At 41.6% G+C, this 19112-nt stretch overlaps 1 protein-coding gene across 1 annotated transcript in view; it reads right to left on the reverse strand.

Moving 5' to 3' along the window:
- The window catches only part of MDN1 (midasin AAA ATPase 1), a 1255339-nt gene that overhangs the window by 306020 nt on the left and 930207 nt on the right, over positions 1 to 19112 (reverse strand). The window contains 1 exon segment of the mRNA XM_053710546.1: positions 17330 to 17600. Within this exon segment, the coding sequence (XP_053566521.1) occupies positions 17330 to 17600 (271 nt within the window).

Raw genomic sequence — 19112 nt, forward strand, 5'->3', positions numbered from 1 at the left:
GAGAAAGGAGAAACTATAGGGTGCAGTGGTGACTGGAGTTTAATTTAAAATTTAGACCTGCCATAAAAAACAGGGCGGGCCGTGGACTGACTACACTACAGGAGAAAGGAATTTATCAGGTAAGCATAAATTATGTTTTCTCCTGTTAAGTGTAGTCAGTCCACGGGTCATCCATTACTTATGGGATACCAATACCAAAGCTAAAAGTACACGGATGACGGGAGGAACCACTGCCTGAAGAACCTTTCTCCCAAAAACAGCCTCAGAAGAAGCAAAAGTGTCAAATTTGTAAAATTTGGAAAAAGTATGAAGAGAAGACCAAGTTGCAGCCTTGCAAATCTGTTCAACAGAGGCCTCATTCTTAAAGGCCCACGTGGAAGCCACAGCTCTCGTAGAATGAGCTGTAATTCTTTCAGGAGGCTGCTGTCCGGCAGTCTCATAGGCTAAACGTATTATGCTACGAAGCCAGAAAGAGAGAGAGGTAGCAGAAGCTTTTTGACCTCTCCTCTGTCCAGAATAAACGACAAACAGGGAAGAAGTTTGGCGAAAATCTTTAGTTGCCTGTAAATAAAATTTCAGGGCACGGACTACGTCTAGATTGTGCAGAAGTCGTTCCTTCTTTGAAGAAGGGTTAGGGCACAATGATGGAACAACAATCTCTTGATTGATATTCCTGTTAGTGACTACCTTAGGTAAGAACCCAGGTTTAGTACGCAGAACTACCTTGTCTGAATGAAAAATCAGATAAGGAGAATCACAATGTAAGGCCGATAACTCAGAGACTCTTCGAGCCGAGGAAATAGCCATTAAAAACAGAACTTTCCAAGATAACAGCTTGATATCAATGGAATGAAGGGGTTCAAACGGAACACCCTGTAAAACGTTAAGAACTAAGTTTAAGCTCCACGGTGGAGCAACAGTCTTAAACACAGGCTTAATCCTGGCCAAAGCCTGACAAAAAGCCTGAACGTCTGGAACTTCTGACAGACGTTTGTGTAAAAGGATAGACAGAGCTGAGATCTGTCCCTTTAAAGAACTTGCAGATAAACCCTTTTCTAAACCTTCTTGTAGAAAAGACAATATCCTAGGAATCCTAACCTTACTCCATGAGTAACTCTTGGATTCGCACCAGTGTAAGTATTTACGCCATATTTTATGGTAAATTTTCCTGGTAACAGGTTTCCTAGCCTGTATTAAGGTATCAATTACTGACTCCGAAAATCCACGCTTTGATAAAAACATAATTTATGCTTACCTGATAAATTCCTTTCTTCTGTTGTGTGATCAGTCCACGGGTCATCATTACTTCTGAGATATAACTCCTCCCCAACAGGAAATGCAAGAGGATTCACCCAGCAGAGCTGCATATAGCTCCTCCCCTCTACGTCAGTCCCAGTCATTCGACCAAGAAACAACGAGAAAGGAGTAACCAAGGGTGAAGTGGTGACTGGAGTATAATTTAAAAGATATTTACCTGCCTTAAAACAGGGCGGGCCGTGGACTGATCACACAACAGAAGAAAGGAATTTATCAGGTAAGCATAAATTATGTTTTCTTCTGTTATGTGTGATCAGTCCACGGGTCATCATTACTTCTGGGATACCAATACCAAAGCAAAAGTACACGGATGACGGGAGGGATAGGCAGGCTCATTATACAGAAGGAACCACTGCCTGAAGAACCTTTCTCCCAAAAATAGCCTCCGAAGAAGCAAAAGTGTCAAATTTGTAAAATTTGGAAAAAGTATGAAGCGAAGACCAAGTTGCAGCCTTGCAAATCTGTTCAACAGAGGCCTCATTCTTAAAGGCCCAAGTGGAAGCCACAGCTCTAGTGGAGTGAGCTGTAATTCTTTCAGGAGGCTGCTGTCCAGCAGTCTCATAGGCTAAACGTATTATGCTACGAAGCCAAAAAGAGAGAGAGGTAGCAGAAGCTTTTTGACCTCTCCTCTGTCCAGAGTAAACGACAAACAAGGAAGAAGTTTGGCGAAAATCTTTAGTTGCCTGCAAGTAGAACTTGAGGGCACGAACTACATCCAGATTGTGTAAAAGACGTTCCTTCTTTGAAGAAGGATTTGGACACAAGGATGGGACAACAATCTCTTGATTGATGTTCCTGTTAGTGACTACCTTAGGTAAGAACCCAGGTTTAGTACGCAGAACTACCTTGTCTGAGTGAAAAATCAGATAAGGGGAATCACAATGTAAGGCTGATAACTCAGAGACTCTTCGAGCCGAGGAAATAGCCATTAAAAACAGAACTTTCCAAGATAACATTTTTATATCAATGGAATGAAGGGGTTCAAACGGAACACCCTGTAAAACGTTAAGAACTAAGTTTAAACTCCATGGTGGAGCAACAGCTTTAAACACAGGCTTGATCCTAGCTAAAGCCTGACAAAAGGACTGGACGTCTGGATTTTCTGACAGACGTCTGTGTAACAAGATGGACAGAGCTGAAATCTGTCCCTTTAATGAACTAGCTGATAAACCCTTTTCTAAACCTTCTTGTAGAAAAGACAATATCCTAGCGATCCTAACCTTACTCCAGGAGTAACCTTTGGATTCGCACCAGTATAGGTATTTCCGCCATATTTTATGGTAAATCCTTCTGGTAACAGGCTTCCTAGCCTGAATCAGGGTATCAATAACCGACTCAGAAAAACCACGTTTTGATAAAATCAAGCGTTCAATTTCCAAGCAGTCAGCTTCAGAGAAGTTAGATTTTGATGTTTGAATGGACCCTGTATCAGAAGGTCCTGTCTTAGAGGTAGAGACCAAGGCGGACAGGATGACATGTCCACTAGATCTGCATACCAAGTCCTGCGTGGCCAAGCAGGTGCTATTAGAATTACTGATGCTCTCTCCTGTTTGATTTTGGCAATCAATCGAGGAAGCAGCGGGAAGGGTGGAAACACATAAGCCATCCTGAAGTTCCAAGGTGCTGTCAAAGCATCTATCAGAACTGCTCCCGGATCCCTGGATCTGGACCCGTAGCGAGGAAGTTTGGCGTTCTGGCGAGACGCCATGAGATCTATCTCTGGTTTGCCCCAACGTCGAAGTATTTGGGCAAAGACCTCCGGATGAAGTTCCCACTCCCCCGGATGAAGAGTCTGGCGACTCAAGAAATCCGCCTCCCAGTTCTCCACTCCCGGGATGTGGATTGCTGACAGGTGGCAAGAGTGAGACTCTGCCCAGCGAATTATCTTTGATACTTCCATCATTGCTAGGGAGCTTCTTGTCCCTCCCTGATGGTTGATGTAAGCTACAGTCGTGATGTTGTCCGACTGAAACCTGATGAACCCCCGAGTTATTAACTGGGGCCAAGCCAGAAGGGCATTGAGAACTGCTCTCAATTCCAGAATGTTTATTGGAAGGAGACTCTCCTCCTGATTCCATAGTCCCTGAGCCTTCAGAGAATTCCAGACAGCGCCCCAACCTAGTAGGCTGGCGTCTGTTGTTACAATTGTCCAGTCTGGCCTGCTGAATGGCATCCCCCTGGACAGGTGTGGCCGATGAAGCCACCATAGAAGAGAATTTCTGGTCTCTTGATTCAGATTCAGAGTAGGGGACAAATCTGAGTAATCCCCATTCCACTGACTCAGCATGCATAATTGCAGCGGTCTGAGGTGTAGGCGTGCAAAAGGTACTATGTCCATTGCCGCTACCATTAAGCCGATCACCTCCATGCATTGAGCTACTGACGGGTGTTGAATGGAATGAAGGACGCGGCATGCATTTTGAAGTTTTGTTAACCTGTCTTCTGTCAGGTAAATCTTCATTTCTACAGAATCTATAAGAGTCCCCAAGAATGGAACTCTTGTGAGAGGAAAGAGAGAACTCTTCTTTTCGTTCACTTTCCATCCATGCGACCTTAGAAATGCCAGAACTAACTCTGTATGAGACTTGGCAGTTTGAAAGCTTGAAGCTTGTATTAGAATGTCGTCTAGGTACGGAGCTACCGAAATCCCTCGCGGTCTTAGTACCGCTAGAAGGGCACCCAGAACCTTTGTGAAGATTCTTGGAGCCGTAGCCAATCCGAATGGAAGAGCTACAAACTGGTAGTGCCTGTCTAAGAAGGCAAACCTTAGATACCGGTGATGATCTTTGTGGATCGGTATGTGAAGGTAAGCATCCTTTAAATCCACTGTGGTCATGTACTGACCCTCTTGGATCATGGGTAAGATTGTCCGAATAGTTTCCATTTTGAACGATGGAACTCTTAGGAATTTGTTTAGAGTCTTTAAATCTAAGATTGGCCTGAAAGTTCCCTCTTTTTTGGGAACCACAAACAGGTTTGAGTAGAACCCTTGTCCTTGTTCCGACCACGGAACCGGATGGATCACTCCCATTGTTAACAGATCTTGTACGCAGCGTAGAAACGCTTCTTTCTTTATCTGGTTTGTTGACAACCTTGACAGATGAAATCTCCCTCTTGGGGGAGATAATTTGAAGTCTAGAAGGTATCCCTGAGATATGATCTCTAGTGCCCAGGGATCCTGAACATCTCTTGCCCAGGCCTGGGCGAAGAGAGAGAGTCTGCCCCCTACTAGATCCGGTCCCGGATCGGGGGCTCTCGGTTCATGCTGTCTTTGGGGCAGCAGCAGGTTTCCTGGCCTGCTTGCTTTTGTTCCAGGACTGGTTAGGCTTCCAGCCTTGCCTGTAACGAGCAACAGCTCCTTCCTGTTTTGGTGCAGTGGAGGTTGATGCTGCTCCTGTTTTGAAATTCCGAAAGGGACGAAAATTAGACTGTCTAGCCTTAGCTTTGGCCTTGTCTTGAGGTAGGGCGTGGCCCTTACCTCCCGTAATGTCAGCGATAATTTCTTTCAAACCGGGCCCGAATAAGGACTGCCCCTTGAAAGGTATATTAAGTAATTTGGACTTAGAAGTAACATCAGCTGACCAGGATTTTAGCCACAGTGCCCTGCGTGCCTGTATGGCGAATCCTGAGTTCTTAGCCGTAAGTTTGGTTAAATGTACTACGGCCTCCGAAATGAAAGAATTAGCTAGTTTAAGGACTCTAAGCCTGTCCGTAATGTCGTCTAGCGTAGAGGAACTAAGGTTCTCTTCAAGCGACTCAATCCAAAATGCTGCCGCAGCCGTAATCGGCGCGATACAAGCAAGGGGTTGTAATATAAAACCTTGTTGAACAAACATTTTCTTAAGGTAACCCTCTAATTTTTTATCCATTGGATCTGAGAAAGCACAGCTATCCTCCACCGGGATAGTGGTACGCTTAGCTAAAGTAGAAACTGCTCCCTCCACCTTGGGGACCGTTTGCCATAAGTCCCGAGTGGTGGCGTCTATTGGAAACATCTTTCTAAATATTGGAGGGGGTGAGAACGGCACACCGGGTCTATCCCACTCCTTAGTAACAATTTCAGTTAGTCTCTTAGGTATAGGAAAAACGTCAGTACTCGCCGGTACCGCAAAGTATTTATCCAACCTACACAGTTTCTCTGGTATTGCAACAGTGTTACAATCGTTGAGAGCTGCTAAGACCTCCCCTAGTAGTACACGGAGGTTCTCCAATTTAAATTTAAAATTTGAAATATCTGAGTCCAATCTGTTTGGATCAGAACCGTCACCCACAGAATGAAGCTCTCCGTCCTCATGCTCTGCGAGCTGTGACGCAGTATCAGACATGGCCCTAGCATTGTCAGCGCACTCTGTTCTCACCCCAGAGTGATCACGCTTGCCTCTTAGTTCAGGTAATTTAGACAAAACTTCAGTCATAACAGTAGCCATATCTTGTAATGTTATCTGTAATGGCCGCCCAGATGTACTAGGCGCCAAAATATCACGCACCTCCCGGGCGGGAGATGCAGGTACTGTCGCGTGAGGCGAGTTAGTCGGCATAACTCTCCCCTCGCTGTTTGGTGAAATTTGTTCACATTGTACAGATTGACTTTTATTTAAAGTAGCATCAATACAGTTAGTACATAAATTTCTATTGGGCTCCACCTTGGCATTGGAACAAATGACACAGATATCTTCCTCTGAGTCAGACATGTTTAACACACTAGCAAAAAAAAAACTTACAACTTGGTTATAATCTTTTTTAGCAAAAAAACGCACTGTGCCTCAAAGAGGTACTAACGATTAAATGACAGTTGAAATAATGAACTGAAAAACAGTTATTGCATCAAACTTTAAAACAACACAACTTTTAGCAAAGGTTTGTTCCCATTAGTAAAAAACAACACTAATTAAATTTGTACATAAGAAAACAAAACAACGTTTTTTATACACAGTCACTATAAGAATTCTCACAGCTCTGCTGAGAGAATTTACCTCCCTTCAAAGAAGTTTGAAGACCCCTGAGATCTGTCAGAGATGAACCGGATCATGCAGGAAATATAAAAGTAGCTGACTGGAATTTTTTGATGCGTAGCAAAGAGCGCCAAAAACGGCCCCTCCCTCTCCCACACAGCAGTGAAGAGAAACGAAACTGTCACAATTAAAGCAAAAAACTGCCAAGTGGAAAATAATGCCCAAACATTTATTCACACAGTACCTCAGCAATGTAAACGATTCTACATTCCAGCAAAAACGTTTAACATGAGAATAGTTATTAAAAAGGATTAGTGACCTTTAACACAGTAGTTCCGGTGAAATACCATCCCCAGAATACTGAAGTGTATACATACATGTCATTTTAACGGTATGGCAGGCTTTTCTCATCAATTCCATTCAGAAAATAAAAACTGCCACATACCTCAATGCAGATTCATCTGCCCGCTGTCCCCTGATCTGAAGCCTTTACCTCCCTCAGATGGTCGAGAACAGCAATATGATCTTAACGACTCCGGTTAAAATCATAGTAAAAAAATCTCTGTCAGATTCTTCCTCAAACTCTGCCAGAGAAGTAATAACACGCTCCGGTGCTATTTTAAAATAACAAACTTTTGATTGAAGTCATAAAAACTAAGTATAATCACCATAGTCCTCTCACACATCCTATCTAGTCGTTGGGTGCAAGAGAATGACTGGGACTGACGTAGAGGGGAGGAGCTATATGCAGCTCTGCTGGGTGAATCCTCTTGCATTTCCTGTTGGGGAGGAGTTATATCTCAGAAGTAATGATGACCCGTGGACTGATCACACATAACAGAAGAAATCAAGCGTTCAATTTCCATGCAGTCAGCTTCAGAGAAATTAGATTTTGATGTTTGAAAGGACCCTGAATTAGAAGGTCCTGTCTCAGAGGCAGAGACCAAGGTGGACAGCATGACATGTCCACTAGATCTGAATACCAGGTCCTGCGTGGCCACGCAGGCGCTATTAGAATCACTGATGCTCTCTCCTGTTTGATCCTGGCAATCAATCGAGGAAGCATCGGGAAGGGTGGAAACACATAAGCCATCTTGAAGGTCCAAGGTGCTGTCAGAGCATCTATCAGAACCGCTCCCGGGTCCCTGGACCTGGATCCGTAACAAGGAAGCTTGGCGTTCTGGCGAGACGCCATGAGATCCATATCTGGTTTGCCCCAACGCCGAAGTATTTGGGCAAAGACCTCCGGATGAAGTTCCCACTCCCCCGGATGAAAAGTCTGGCGACTTAGGAAATCCGCCTCCCAGTTCTCCACGCCTGGGATGTGGATCGCTGATAGGTGGCAAGAGTGAGACTCTGCCCAGAGAATTATCTTTGAGACTTCCATCATCGCTAGGGAACTCCTTGTACCTCCTTGATGGTTGATGTAAGCCACAGTCGTGATGTTGTCCGACTGAAACCTGATGAACCTCAGAGTTGCTAGCTGAGGCCAAGCTAGAAGGGCATTGAAAACTGCTCTTAATTCCAGAATGTTTATGGGAAGAAGACTCTCCTCCTGAGTCCATGATCCCTGAGTCTTCAGGGAATTCCAGACAGCGCCCCAACCTAGCAGGCTGGCGTCTGTTGTTACAATCGTCCAATCTGGTCTGCTGAAGGGCATCCCCTTGGACAAATGTGGCCGAGAGAGCCACCATAGAAGAGAATTTCTGGTCTCTTGATCCAGATTCAGCATAGGGGACAAATCTGAGTAATCCCCATTCCACTGACTTAGCATGCACAATTGCAGTGGTCTGAGATGCAGGCGTGCAAAGGGAACTATGTCCATTGCCGCTACCATTAAACCGATTACCTCCATGCATTGAGCCACTGACGGGTGTGGAATGGAATGAAGGACACGGCAAGCATTTAGGAGTTTTGTTAACCTGTCCTCTGTCAGGTAAATTTTCATTTCTACCGAATCATAAGAGTCCCTAAGAAAGGAACTCTTGTGAGTGGCAATAGAGAACTCTTTTCTTCGTTCACCTTCCACCCATGTGACCTTAGAAATGCCAGTACTAACTCTGTATGAGACTTGGCAGCTTGGAAACTTGACGCTTGTATAAGAATGTCGTCTAGGTATGGAGCTACCGATATTCCTTGCGGTCTTAGTACCCCCAGAAGAGAACCCAGAACCTTTGTGAAGATTCTTGGAGCAGTAGCTAACCCGAAGGGAAGCGCTACAAACTGGTAATGCCTGTCTAGGAAGGCAAACCTTAGGTACCGGTAATGATCCTTGTGAATTGGTATGTGAAGGTACGCATCCTTTAAATCCACTGTGGTCATGTACTGACCCTTTTGGATCATGGGTAAGATTGTCCGAATAGTTTCCATTTTGAACGATGGAACTCTTAGGAATTTGTTTAGGATCTTTAAATCCAAGATTGGTCTGAAGGTTCCTTCTTTCTTGAGAACCACAAACAGATTTGAGTAAAACCCTTGTCCGTGTTCCGACCGCGGAACCGGGTGGATCACTCCCATTAGTAACAGATCTTGAACACAGCGTAGAAACGCCTCTTTCTTTATCTTGTTTGTTGACAACCTTGAAAGATGAAATCTCCCTTTTGGAGGAGAAGCTTTGAAGTCCAGAAGATATCCCTGAGATATGATCTCTAACGCCCAGGGATCCTGGACATCTCTTGCCCAAGCCTGGGGGCCCTCACTTCATGCTGTCTTAGGGGCAGCAGCAGGTTTTCTGGCCTGCTTGCCCTTGTTCCAGGTCTGGTTAGGTTTCCAGCCCTGTCTGTAGCGAGCAACAGTTCCTTCCTGTTTTGGAGCGGAGGAAGTTGATGCTGCTCCTGCCTTGAAGTTGCGAAAGGCACGAAAATTAGACTGTCTAGCCCTTGGTTTGACTCTGTCTTGAGGCAGGGCATGGCCCTTACCTCCAGTAATGTCAGCGATAATTTCTTTCAAACCGGGCCCGAATAAGGTCTGCCCCTTGAAAGGTATGTTAAGCAATTTAGATTTAGAAGTCACATCAGCTGACCAGGATTTAAGCCACAGCGCTCTGCGTGCCTGAATGGCGAATCCGGAGTTGTTAGCCGTAAGCTTAGTTAAATGAACTACGGCATCAGAAATAAATGAATTAGCTAGCTTAAGGATTCTAAGCTTGTCTGTAATCTCATCCAATGTAGCTGAGCTAATGGTCTCTTCCAGAGACTCAAACCAGAATGCCGCCGCAGCCGTGACAGGCGCAATGCATGCAAGGGGTTGCAATATAAAACCTTGTTGAACAAACATCTTCTTAAGGTAACCCTCTAACTTTTTATCCATTGGATCTGAAAAAGCACAGCTATCCTCCACCGGGATAGTGGTACGCTTAGCTAAAGTAGAAACTGCTCCCTCCACCTTAGGGACCGTCTGCCATAAGTCCCGTGTGGTGGCGTCTATTGGAAACATTTTTCTAAATATAGGAGGGGGTGAGAAAGGCACACCGGGTCTATCCCACTCCTTGTTAACAATTTCTGTAAGCCTTTTAGGTATAGGAAAAACGTCAGTACACGTCTGTACCGCAAAATATTTATCCAGCCTACATATTTTCTCTGGGATTGCAACCGTGTTACAATCATTTAGAGCCGCTAATACCTCCCCTAGCAACACACGGAGGTTCTCAAGCTTAAATTTAAAATTTGAAATGTCTGAATCCAGTTTATTTGGATCAGATCCGTCACCCACAGAATGAAGCTCTCCGTCTTCATGTTCTGCAAATTGTGACGCAGTATCAGACATGGCCCTAGTATTTTCATCGCACTCTGTTCTCACCCCAGAGTGTTCGCGTTTACCCCTAAGTTCTGGCAATTTAGATAAAACTTCAGTCATAACATTAGCCATGTCTTGCAAAGTGATTTGTAAAGGGCGCCCTGATGTACTTGGCGTCACAATATCACGCACCTCCTGAGCGGGAGATGCAGGTACTGACACGTGAGGAGAGTTAGTCGGCATAACTTCCCCCTCGTTGTCTGGTGAAATTTTCTTTACATGTACAGATTGGCTTTTACTTAAAGTAGCATCAATGCAATTAGTACACAAATTTCTATTGGGCTCCACATTGGCCTTTGAACATATTGCACAAAGAGATTCCTCTATGTCAGACATGTTTAAACAAACTAGCAATTAAACTAGCAAGCTTGGAAAATACTTTTCAAATAAATTTACAAGCAATATAAAAAACGTTACTGTGCCTTTAAGAAGCACACAAAACTGTCACAGTTGAAATAACAATGAACCGGATTAGTTATAGAAACCAAATTTTCACATTAAATTAATTATTTTAGCAAAGGATTGCACCCACTAGCAAATGGATGATTAACCCCTTAATACCAAAAACGGATAACAATAAAAATATATACGTTTTTCTCACAGTCAAAGCACAGTCTCACAGGTCTGCTGTGAGTGATTACCTCCCTCAAAACTAGTATTGGAGACCCCTGAGCTCTGTAGAGACGTCCTGGATCATGCAGGGAGAACAGGAAGACTTTTGACTGAATTTCTACTGCGCAGTAAAAGCGCCAAAATAGGCCCCTCCCACTCATAATACAACAGTGGGGAAGCTCAGTAAACTGATTTTATTCAAAACAAACGACAGCCATGTGGAGAATAATGCCCATAAAAATTTTTTCACCAAGTACCTCAGAGAAAAAACGATTAACATGCCAGTAAACGTTTTAAATATAAATATATGAAATGTTAATAAAAAGCCTGTTGCTAGTCGCTTTCACTGCAGAAAGGCTATAAGTTATATATATACAGTATTTTCTTAGTGAAGTGCCATTCCCCAGAAATACTTCAGTGCAAACATACACACATATCAGCCTGATACCGGTTACTACTACTGCATTTAAGGCTGTACTTACATTACATCGGTAATAGCAGTATTTTCTCAGTCAATTCCATTCCTTAGAAAATAATATACTGCAACATACCTCCTTGCAGGTGAACCCTGCCCGCTGTCCCCTGTTCTGAAGTTACCTTGCTCCTCAGAATGGCCGAGAACAGCAAATGGATCTTAGTTACGTCCGCTAAGATCATACACAACTCAGGTAGATTCTTCTTCTAATGCTGCCTGAGAAAAAACAACACACTCCGGTGCTGTTTAAAATAACAAACTTTTGATTGAAGAAATAAAAACTAATTTTAATAACCACAGTCCTCTCACACGTCCTATCTATTAGTTAGGTGCAAGAGAATGACTGGGTATGACGTAGAGGGGAGGAGCTATATAGCAGCTCTGCTTGGGTGATCCTCTTGCACTTCCTGTTAGGGAGGAGTTAATATCCCATAAGTAATGGATGACCCGTGGACTGACTACACTTAACAGGAGAAAACTTTTCTACCAAAGACTGCTTCTGCAGAAGCAAAAACATCAAAACAGTAGAATTTAGTAAATGTATGCAAAGAAGACCAAGTTGCTGCTTTGCAAATCTGATCAACTGAAGCTTCATTCTTAAAAGCCCAAGAAGTGATCTAGTAGAATGAGCTGCAATTCTCTGAGGCAGAGACTGTCCCGCCTCCAAATAAGCCTTGTGAATCAAAAGCTTTAACCACGATGCCAAAGAAATAGCAGAAGCTTTCTGGCCTTTCCTGGAACCAGAAAAAACAACAAATAGATTGGAAGTCTTTCTAAAATCCTTAGTAGCTTCGATATAGTATTTCAAAGCTCTTACAACATCTAAAGAATGCAAAGATCTTTCAAGAGCATTCTTAGGATTAGGACACAAAGAAGGAACAACGATTTCCCTACTAATGTTGTTAGAATTCACAACCTTAGGAAGAAATTTAAACAAAGTCCACAAAACAGCCTTATCCTGATTAAAAATCAGAAAAGGAGACTCACAAGAGAGAGCAGACAATTCAGAAACTCTTCTAGCAGAAGAGATAGCCAAAAGGAACACTTTCCAAGAAAGTAGTTTAATATCCAGAGAATGCATAGGCTCAAACGGAGGAGCCTGAAAAGCTTTTAAAACCAAATTAAAACTCCAAGGAGGAGAAATTGATTTAATAACAGGCTTGATACGAACCAAAGCCTGAACAAAACAGTGAATATCAGGAAGCTTAGCAAGCCTTCTATAAAATAAAACAGAAAGAGCAGAGATTTGTCTCTTCAAAGTACTTGCAGACAAACCTTTATCCAAACCATCCTGTAGAAACTGTAAAATTCTAGGAATTCTAAAAGAATGCCAGGAGAATTTAATAGAAGATCACCATGAAATATAGGTTTTCAAAACCCGATAATAAATCTTCCTTGAAACAGACCTACGAGCCTGAAGCATAGTATTAATCACTGAGTCAGAGAAAACTCTATGACTAAGCACTAAGCATTCAATTTCCATACCTTCAAATTTAGTGATTTGAGATCCTGATGGAAAAACGGCCCTTGAGACAGAAGGTCTGGACTTAACGGAAGTGGCCAAGGTTGGCAACAGGACATCCGGACAAGATCTGCATACCAAAACCTGTGAGGCCATGCTGGTGCTATCAGTAACACATGTGATTGTTCCATTATGATCTTGGAGATCACCCTTGGAAGAAGAACTAGAGGCGGAAAAATATAAGCAGGTTGGTAACACCAAGGAACAGCTAACACATCCACCATCTCCGCCTGAGGATCCCTGGACCTGGAAAGGTACCTGGGAAGCTTCTTGTTTAGATGGGATGCCATCAGATCTATTTCAGGAAGACCCCACATCTGAACAATCTGATAAAATACATCTGGATGGAGAGACCACTCCCCTGGATGTAAGAACTTGCAGCTGAGATAATCCGCTTCCCAATTGTCTACACCTGGGATATGAATCCCATTAATTAGACAGGAATTGGATTCCGCCCAAGACAGTATCCGAGATACTTCTTTCATCGCTAAAGGACTGCGAGTCCCCCCTTGATGATTAACATATGACACAGTTGTGATATTGTCTGTCTGAAAACAAATGAATAATTCTCTCTTTAATAGCGGCCAAGCCTGAAGAGCCCTGAAAATAGTTCTAAAGTACTGATTGGTAACCTCGCCTCTTGAGGATTCCAAACTCCTTGTGCTGTCAGAGACCCCCAGACAGCTCCCCAACCTGTGAGACTTGCATCTGTTGAAATCAGTGTCTAGGCAGGACAAACAAAAGAGGCCCCTTAAATAAGCCGATGATGGACTAACCACCAGGACAGAGTTGAATGTTGAGATTTAAGTTATAAACTGTGATATCCGAGTATAATCCCTGCACATTGATTCAGCATGCAAAGCTGCAGAGGTCCGATGCTGCAGTCATGAGACCTAAAACTTCCATGCACATAGCCACTGAAGGTTTCGACAGGCCGGAACCAATTGTATTCGTCGCTTGTCTGTTAAAGACAGAGTCATGGACACTGAATCTATCTGAAAACCTAAAAAGGTGACCCTTGTCTGAGGAATCAAAGAACTCTTTGGTAAATTGATTCTCCAACCATGTCTTTGAAGAAACAACACAAGTTGATTTGTGTGAGATTCTGCTAAATGTCAAGACTGAGCCAGTACCAAGATATCGTCCAAATAAGGAAACACTGCAATACCCCGCTCTCTGATTAGAGAGTAGGGCACCGAGAACCTTCAAAAAGATTCTTGGAGCTGTTGCTAGGCCAAATGGAAGAGCAACAAATTGGTAATGCTTGTCTAGAAAAGAGATTCTCAGAAACTGATAGTGATCTGGATGAAACGGAATGTGAAGATATGTGTCCTGTAAGTCTATCGTGGACATATAATGATCTTGCTGAACAAAAGGCAGAATAGTCCTTATAGTCACCATTTTGAAAGTTGGGACTCTTACAAAACGATTTAAAAACTTCAGATCCAGAACTGGTCTGAAAGAATTTTCCTTCTTTGGGACAATGAATAGGTTTGAATAAAAACCTAAACCCTGTTCCAGAAGTGGAACTGGTACAATCAGAAAGCTCTAGAAACACACTTCAGAAAAGCCTGAGCTTTCACAGGATTTTTTGGAACGTGAGAAAGAAAAAATCTTCTCACAGGAGGTCTTATTCTGAAACCTATTCTATAACCCTGGGAGACAATATTCTGAATCCAATGATTCTGAATGGAACCTGCCCAAATGTCTTGAAATAATTTCAATCTACCCCCCACCAGCAGAACTGGATCAAGGGCCGCATCTTCATGAAGATTTAAGGCCTGGCTTTGGTTTCTTGTAAGGCTTGGATTTATTCCAACTCGAGGATGGCTTCCAATTGGAGCCAGAGTTTTTAAGGGATGGAATGGTTTTCTGTTCTCTATTCTGACGAAAGGAACGAAACCGATTAGAAGCTTTAGATTTGCCCTTAGACTTTTTATATTAAGGCAAAAAAACTCCCTTTCCCCAGTAATAGTGGAAATAATTGAATCCAACTGGGAACCAAACAAATTACTACCCTGGAATGAAAGAGATAGTAACCTAGATTTAGATACCATGTCCGCATTTCATGATTTGAGCCATACAGCTCTTCTAGCTAAAATAGCCAAAGACATAGATTTAACATTAATCTTGATGATATCAAAAATATTATCACAGATAAAATGATTAGCATGTTGAAGCAAACAAATAATGCTATGCAAATCAGTCTTTTTCTCGTTGTGCTAAGCTATCCAACCAAAAAGTTGATGCAGCCACGACATCAGCCATAGAAAAGGCAGGTCTAAGCATATAGCCAGAATGCAAATAAGCTTTCCTTAGATAAGATTCAAGCACAAACTTACTTCACCACCTCCATAGGAGGCAAAGTTTGTAAAACTGAATTGTGGGTGTGGTGAGGGGTGTATTTATAGGCATTTTGAGGTTTGGGAAACTTTGCCCCTCCTGGTAGGATTGTATATCCCATATGTCACTAGCTCATGGACTCTTGCCAATTACATGAAAGAAATGTTGGATATTAAGACAAGAATTCTTTACCTGGATTCCAAACAAATTACATAGGGGAATGACGATGATAAGGAACTGGGTTCCCAAAAGTTACAACTTAGATGTTTTGTATTTTACAGGTATATATACACCAAACATAGGACAATATATCATAAAAGTTTGTCATTTAACAGTTTAAAATGAAAGAAACACTGTTTGAGATGTGTGCCTGATCAGGGTGGGGGGAGCACGGGGGAAGAGAAATAAAAAAGGAAAGAAAGGAGCAAGGGAATGTGGAGTTGATAAGAGTACAGGGCTGATGACAGGGAAGACGAAAGTAGAGGGAGAGAGACATCCGGTTTATTTCCCATACTTTGGCTGAAATTGATGCCTTTTTGTGATTTTAAAAGATTTTCCATTTTTTTGTGGAGATTTAGTTATATTCTGACAGTGAAATTAGCGCTAGCCAGAAGTTGGTTAAAGGAGTATTCTCCCCCTTTGTCTTAAATTTGGAATTGATAGGAGACTAGAGACTGCGATACAAATTTTAGTAGCCCAGCCGAATCATTGCTTTTTGCACGCTCTTGGGGTACCTGTGTCACTTTACTAAGATTGTAGAAAAAATAAATGTAATTTCTATATTTCTGTCCTTGCCCAGGTGAGTGAGAAAAAGTGAAAAAGAGAGAGAGAGAGAGTAATTTTTTTGTGTTCCCCCTCCAACACTTCCTCCCACAGGATCTATTAAGAATATATGGGCCGTCCTTTGTTCATTTCCATGTACACCTCACCTTTGTAATGATCTACTTGTCTCACAATAGTTTACTTTAAAAGAAAAGAATAGAAAGGTCATTTAGAAATGTATAGAAGTATGCAATGTTATTGTTTGTGTTCTCTATGTATTTGAGCATTTCTTGAGTCAAAGGGATAGAAAACCCAAAATTTTCTATTGCGATTCAGACAAAGCATAGCTTTTAAAAAAAAGTTTATAAAATGTGCTTCGTTCAGATGACATTCTGTGTTGAAGAGATACCTAAGTAGGTATCTGGAGCACTACATGGCAGCCGTCTAGTGCTCAAGCTAAAGGATAAAATTATTGTAAAACTGCTACCATAAATGGACTGGCTCCTAAGCATATGTCCCTGCTTTTCAACAAAAGATAACAGAACAAAGAAAGATTGATTTAGAAAGTTGTTTAAAATGACATGCTCTGAGTCATGACAGAAAATAATGTTGGGTTTCTTATCCCTTTAAGGATTTACTGAGCTCCAACTTCAAATGTATATTATTATTTCTTTCAGTCTTCAATGAAAGTACAATAAAAAATAAAAATAAAATAAATAAGTGGGGTGCTATTTGACGCTGGTAAAATGAGAAGAGAAAAACACTTTAAAAATGTAGTCAATTTACTTATTTTACTTTCCCAACCATTAATCTTTACACAGAAGAGTTGCATTGCACACATCCTAGTTTAGCTACAAAATAATAAAAAAAGCAGATGTACTTGTGTTGTGCACGCACTTTGTTGTGCACGCACTTCCCAGAGCCAAAACTGTACGCACAGCATTAAGAACAAGTCAACTAGCTTTAGAAGAAGTAAGCATCACTACATTTGATGTGAAACCCCCCCCAAAATGTAACAGATAATGGGAAAATGTATTTCTTGTGATATACTGGGCCACCAGTTGCTATTTAACTTGCCTCTATTTTCCTATGATCATTTTGTGCAAAAAGAAAGGCTAACTTTATCACAGTTCTCAACCCTTTACATTACCCCCCCCCCTCATTGAAACTGCAGGCAGACACGTGACACTCCTATGCAGTCTGACAAAAAAAAAATACTATAGAAGGGGACTAAAGAGTGGTACATTAAATTACAGTACTACATCTGATTAGTTAATTGTCCAAAATTTACATTTTAACAAAAACATTACTGGAATGGATTCACTACAGTTTATGTATTACTGCCGCACCCCTTTGAAGGATTTTTGTAGATCATATCAGATAATCCTGATAGCATATTATGAAAGGCGAGTCTTTTAAAGCAAATTTCAACACCTCTCTGCTAATGAAATGCATTTATATTTCAAATGTTCTCCACAGAAAAACCTTGAATGCTTCCTGTTTGTTTTCCAATAGGCCTCCTTGTAAAACACCAACCAGCAGAATACCTACCGACGAGAGGGTACAGATGCTCGATCAGTGCAGCACTGCTCTGGTAGCAGGAAAGGAAAGTGCCAAGGTAATGTTTGGCTTGGTGCTGCGGTGGGCTCTGGCGATACCACAGTGACCTGGCAGTGCCTAAGCAGACCTGCTGATGTACGAGCATCACAGTCTTCATTGAGCTTTGAGACATCAAAGTAGAAAGGTCTGATTCTTGGTCCTCTGTGGTCTCCGTTTCCATTTGGCCTTCAAGACTTGGTTGAACTGTAATATCAGCAAAATCCTACAAAAAAAAAAAAAAAAAAAAAAAAAAAGTTACTTTTTCCCCACTTACCAATATACAAATTTATTCAGGTCAGAAGTGACAGCACATAACTGTTTCCTTATGGTCATAGAGTTATACGTTCACTAAACCAGTTGTGTTGAGGGTGGAGAACAGAAGTGTATCAAGTATATTAATAGCCAAGAGTTATATCTTGGAGGCTCAGTAGCAAATATAAGCACAGAAGCGGAGTGAAAAATAGGGGCAGTGTAACATGCATTGCCAGCCCATCTGAAATGATGGCTGCACAAAAGCAAACATAAAACACTTTGTGAGTGTACGCAGACAGGATCATTTAACCATTTGCTCATAATTCAGTATCAGCTTTATTATTAGGTTTAAAATTAAGTTATGGCTAAAGCAGAACATTTTACCTAAAAATTGTTCAATGGACAAAGTAAAAAAAGTGTTAATATCCAATAAAAAAATGCTTAAAGGGGCATGAAAATTTTCTTTTAAGATTCATGAGCCTGACAACAAATGTCAAATTAAATAGATGACCTCTCAGCTTTAGCTTACGATAAATGAGGAATACTGAACTTCTCACACACAGACAGTGCATTAAAGAATATTAACCCAAACTTTTTCCTTCATGGTTCAAATAAAACGGGCAATTTTAAGCTTTCTAATTTTCTTTTATCATCATTTTTTTTGGAGTTCTCTGGGTTGAAACACAGGGATATAACCTCGGGAGCATGCACATGCCTGGAGCACTATATCGCAGAAGTTTGCAAGAGCTAGATGGCCGCACAATTATCTATCATGTAGTGCTGCAGACACCTACCTAGGTATATTTTTAACAAGCAATACCATGGGAACGAAGCAAAATTTAATAGAACAGTAAATTGTTAACTTTTTTTTTTTTTACTGTATGCACTGTCTGAATCACAAAAAGAAAATGTTTGGGTTTTATAGTCCTTTAACAGCTGGTTCCATACAGGAGCTGCAGAAAAGTCAGTCTCTTCAAGCTTCTTTGGTGCATAACACAGGGGAAAGAATCACTTAAAAGGTATGTATATTTAGATAGCAACAACCAGGCCTGGACATTATCCAAATATCTTCCAAGATAAGTCAGTCCAGTTGCAAAATCTTTAAAAGAAAGATTTTCTTGCATGCATCTGAATAAAAAGTGGCAAGGTTTTAAGTCATAGCATGGCCCTTAATCATGATTAAAGTTTAGGTTTGGTATGAAACACTGTCACTGGGGCTGTAATAGGATATGTATAGGAAGAAAAATAAGCTAGTGACCAATGCTCTGCTGGAATGGACTAAATAGCAGTGTTATCCAGGGTGGGGGAAAAAAATCAATGATATATATATATTTTTTTTAAATAAAATGCTCTTTTGAGGAATAATCTTGCCATTTCTATTTAAAGAGACAGTCTACTTAATTTTTTTTTATTGTAGGAAAGATAACCCCTTTACTACCCTTTCCCCAAATTTGCATTATCAACATTGCCCCTGCAGGCCACC

This window comes from Bombina bombina, chromosome 4 (assembly GCF_027579735.1).
Source record: "Bombina bombina isolate aBomBom1 chromosome 4, aBomBom1.pri, whole genome shotgun sequence".
Taxonomy (NCBI): Eukaryota; Metazoa; Chordata; class Amphibia; order Anura; family Bombinatoridae; genus Bombina; species Bombina bombina.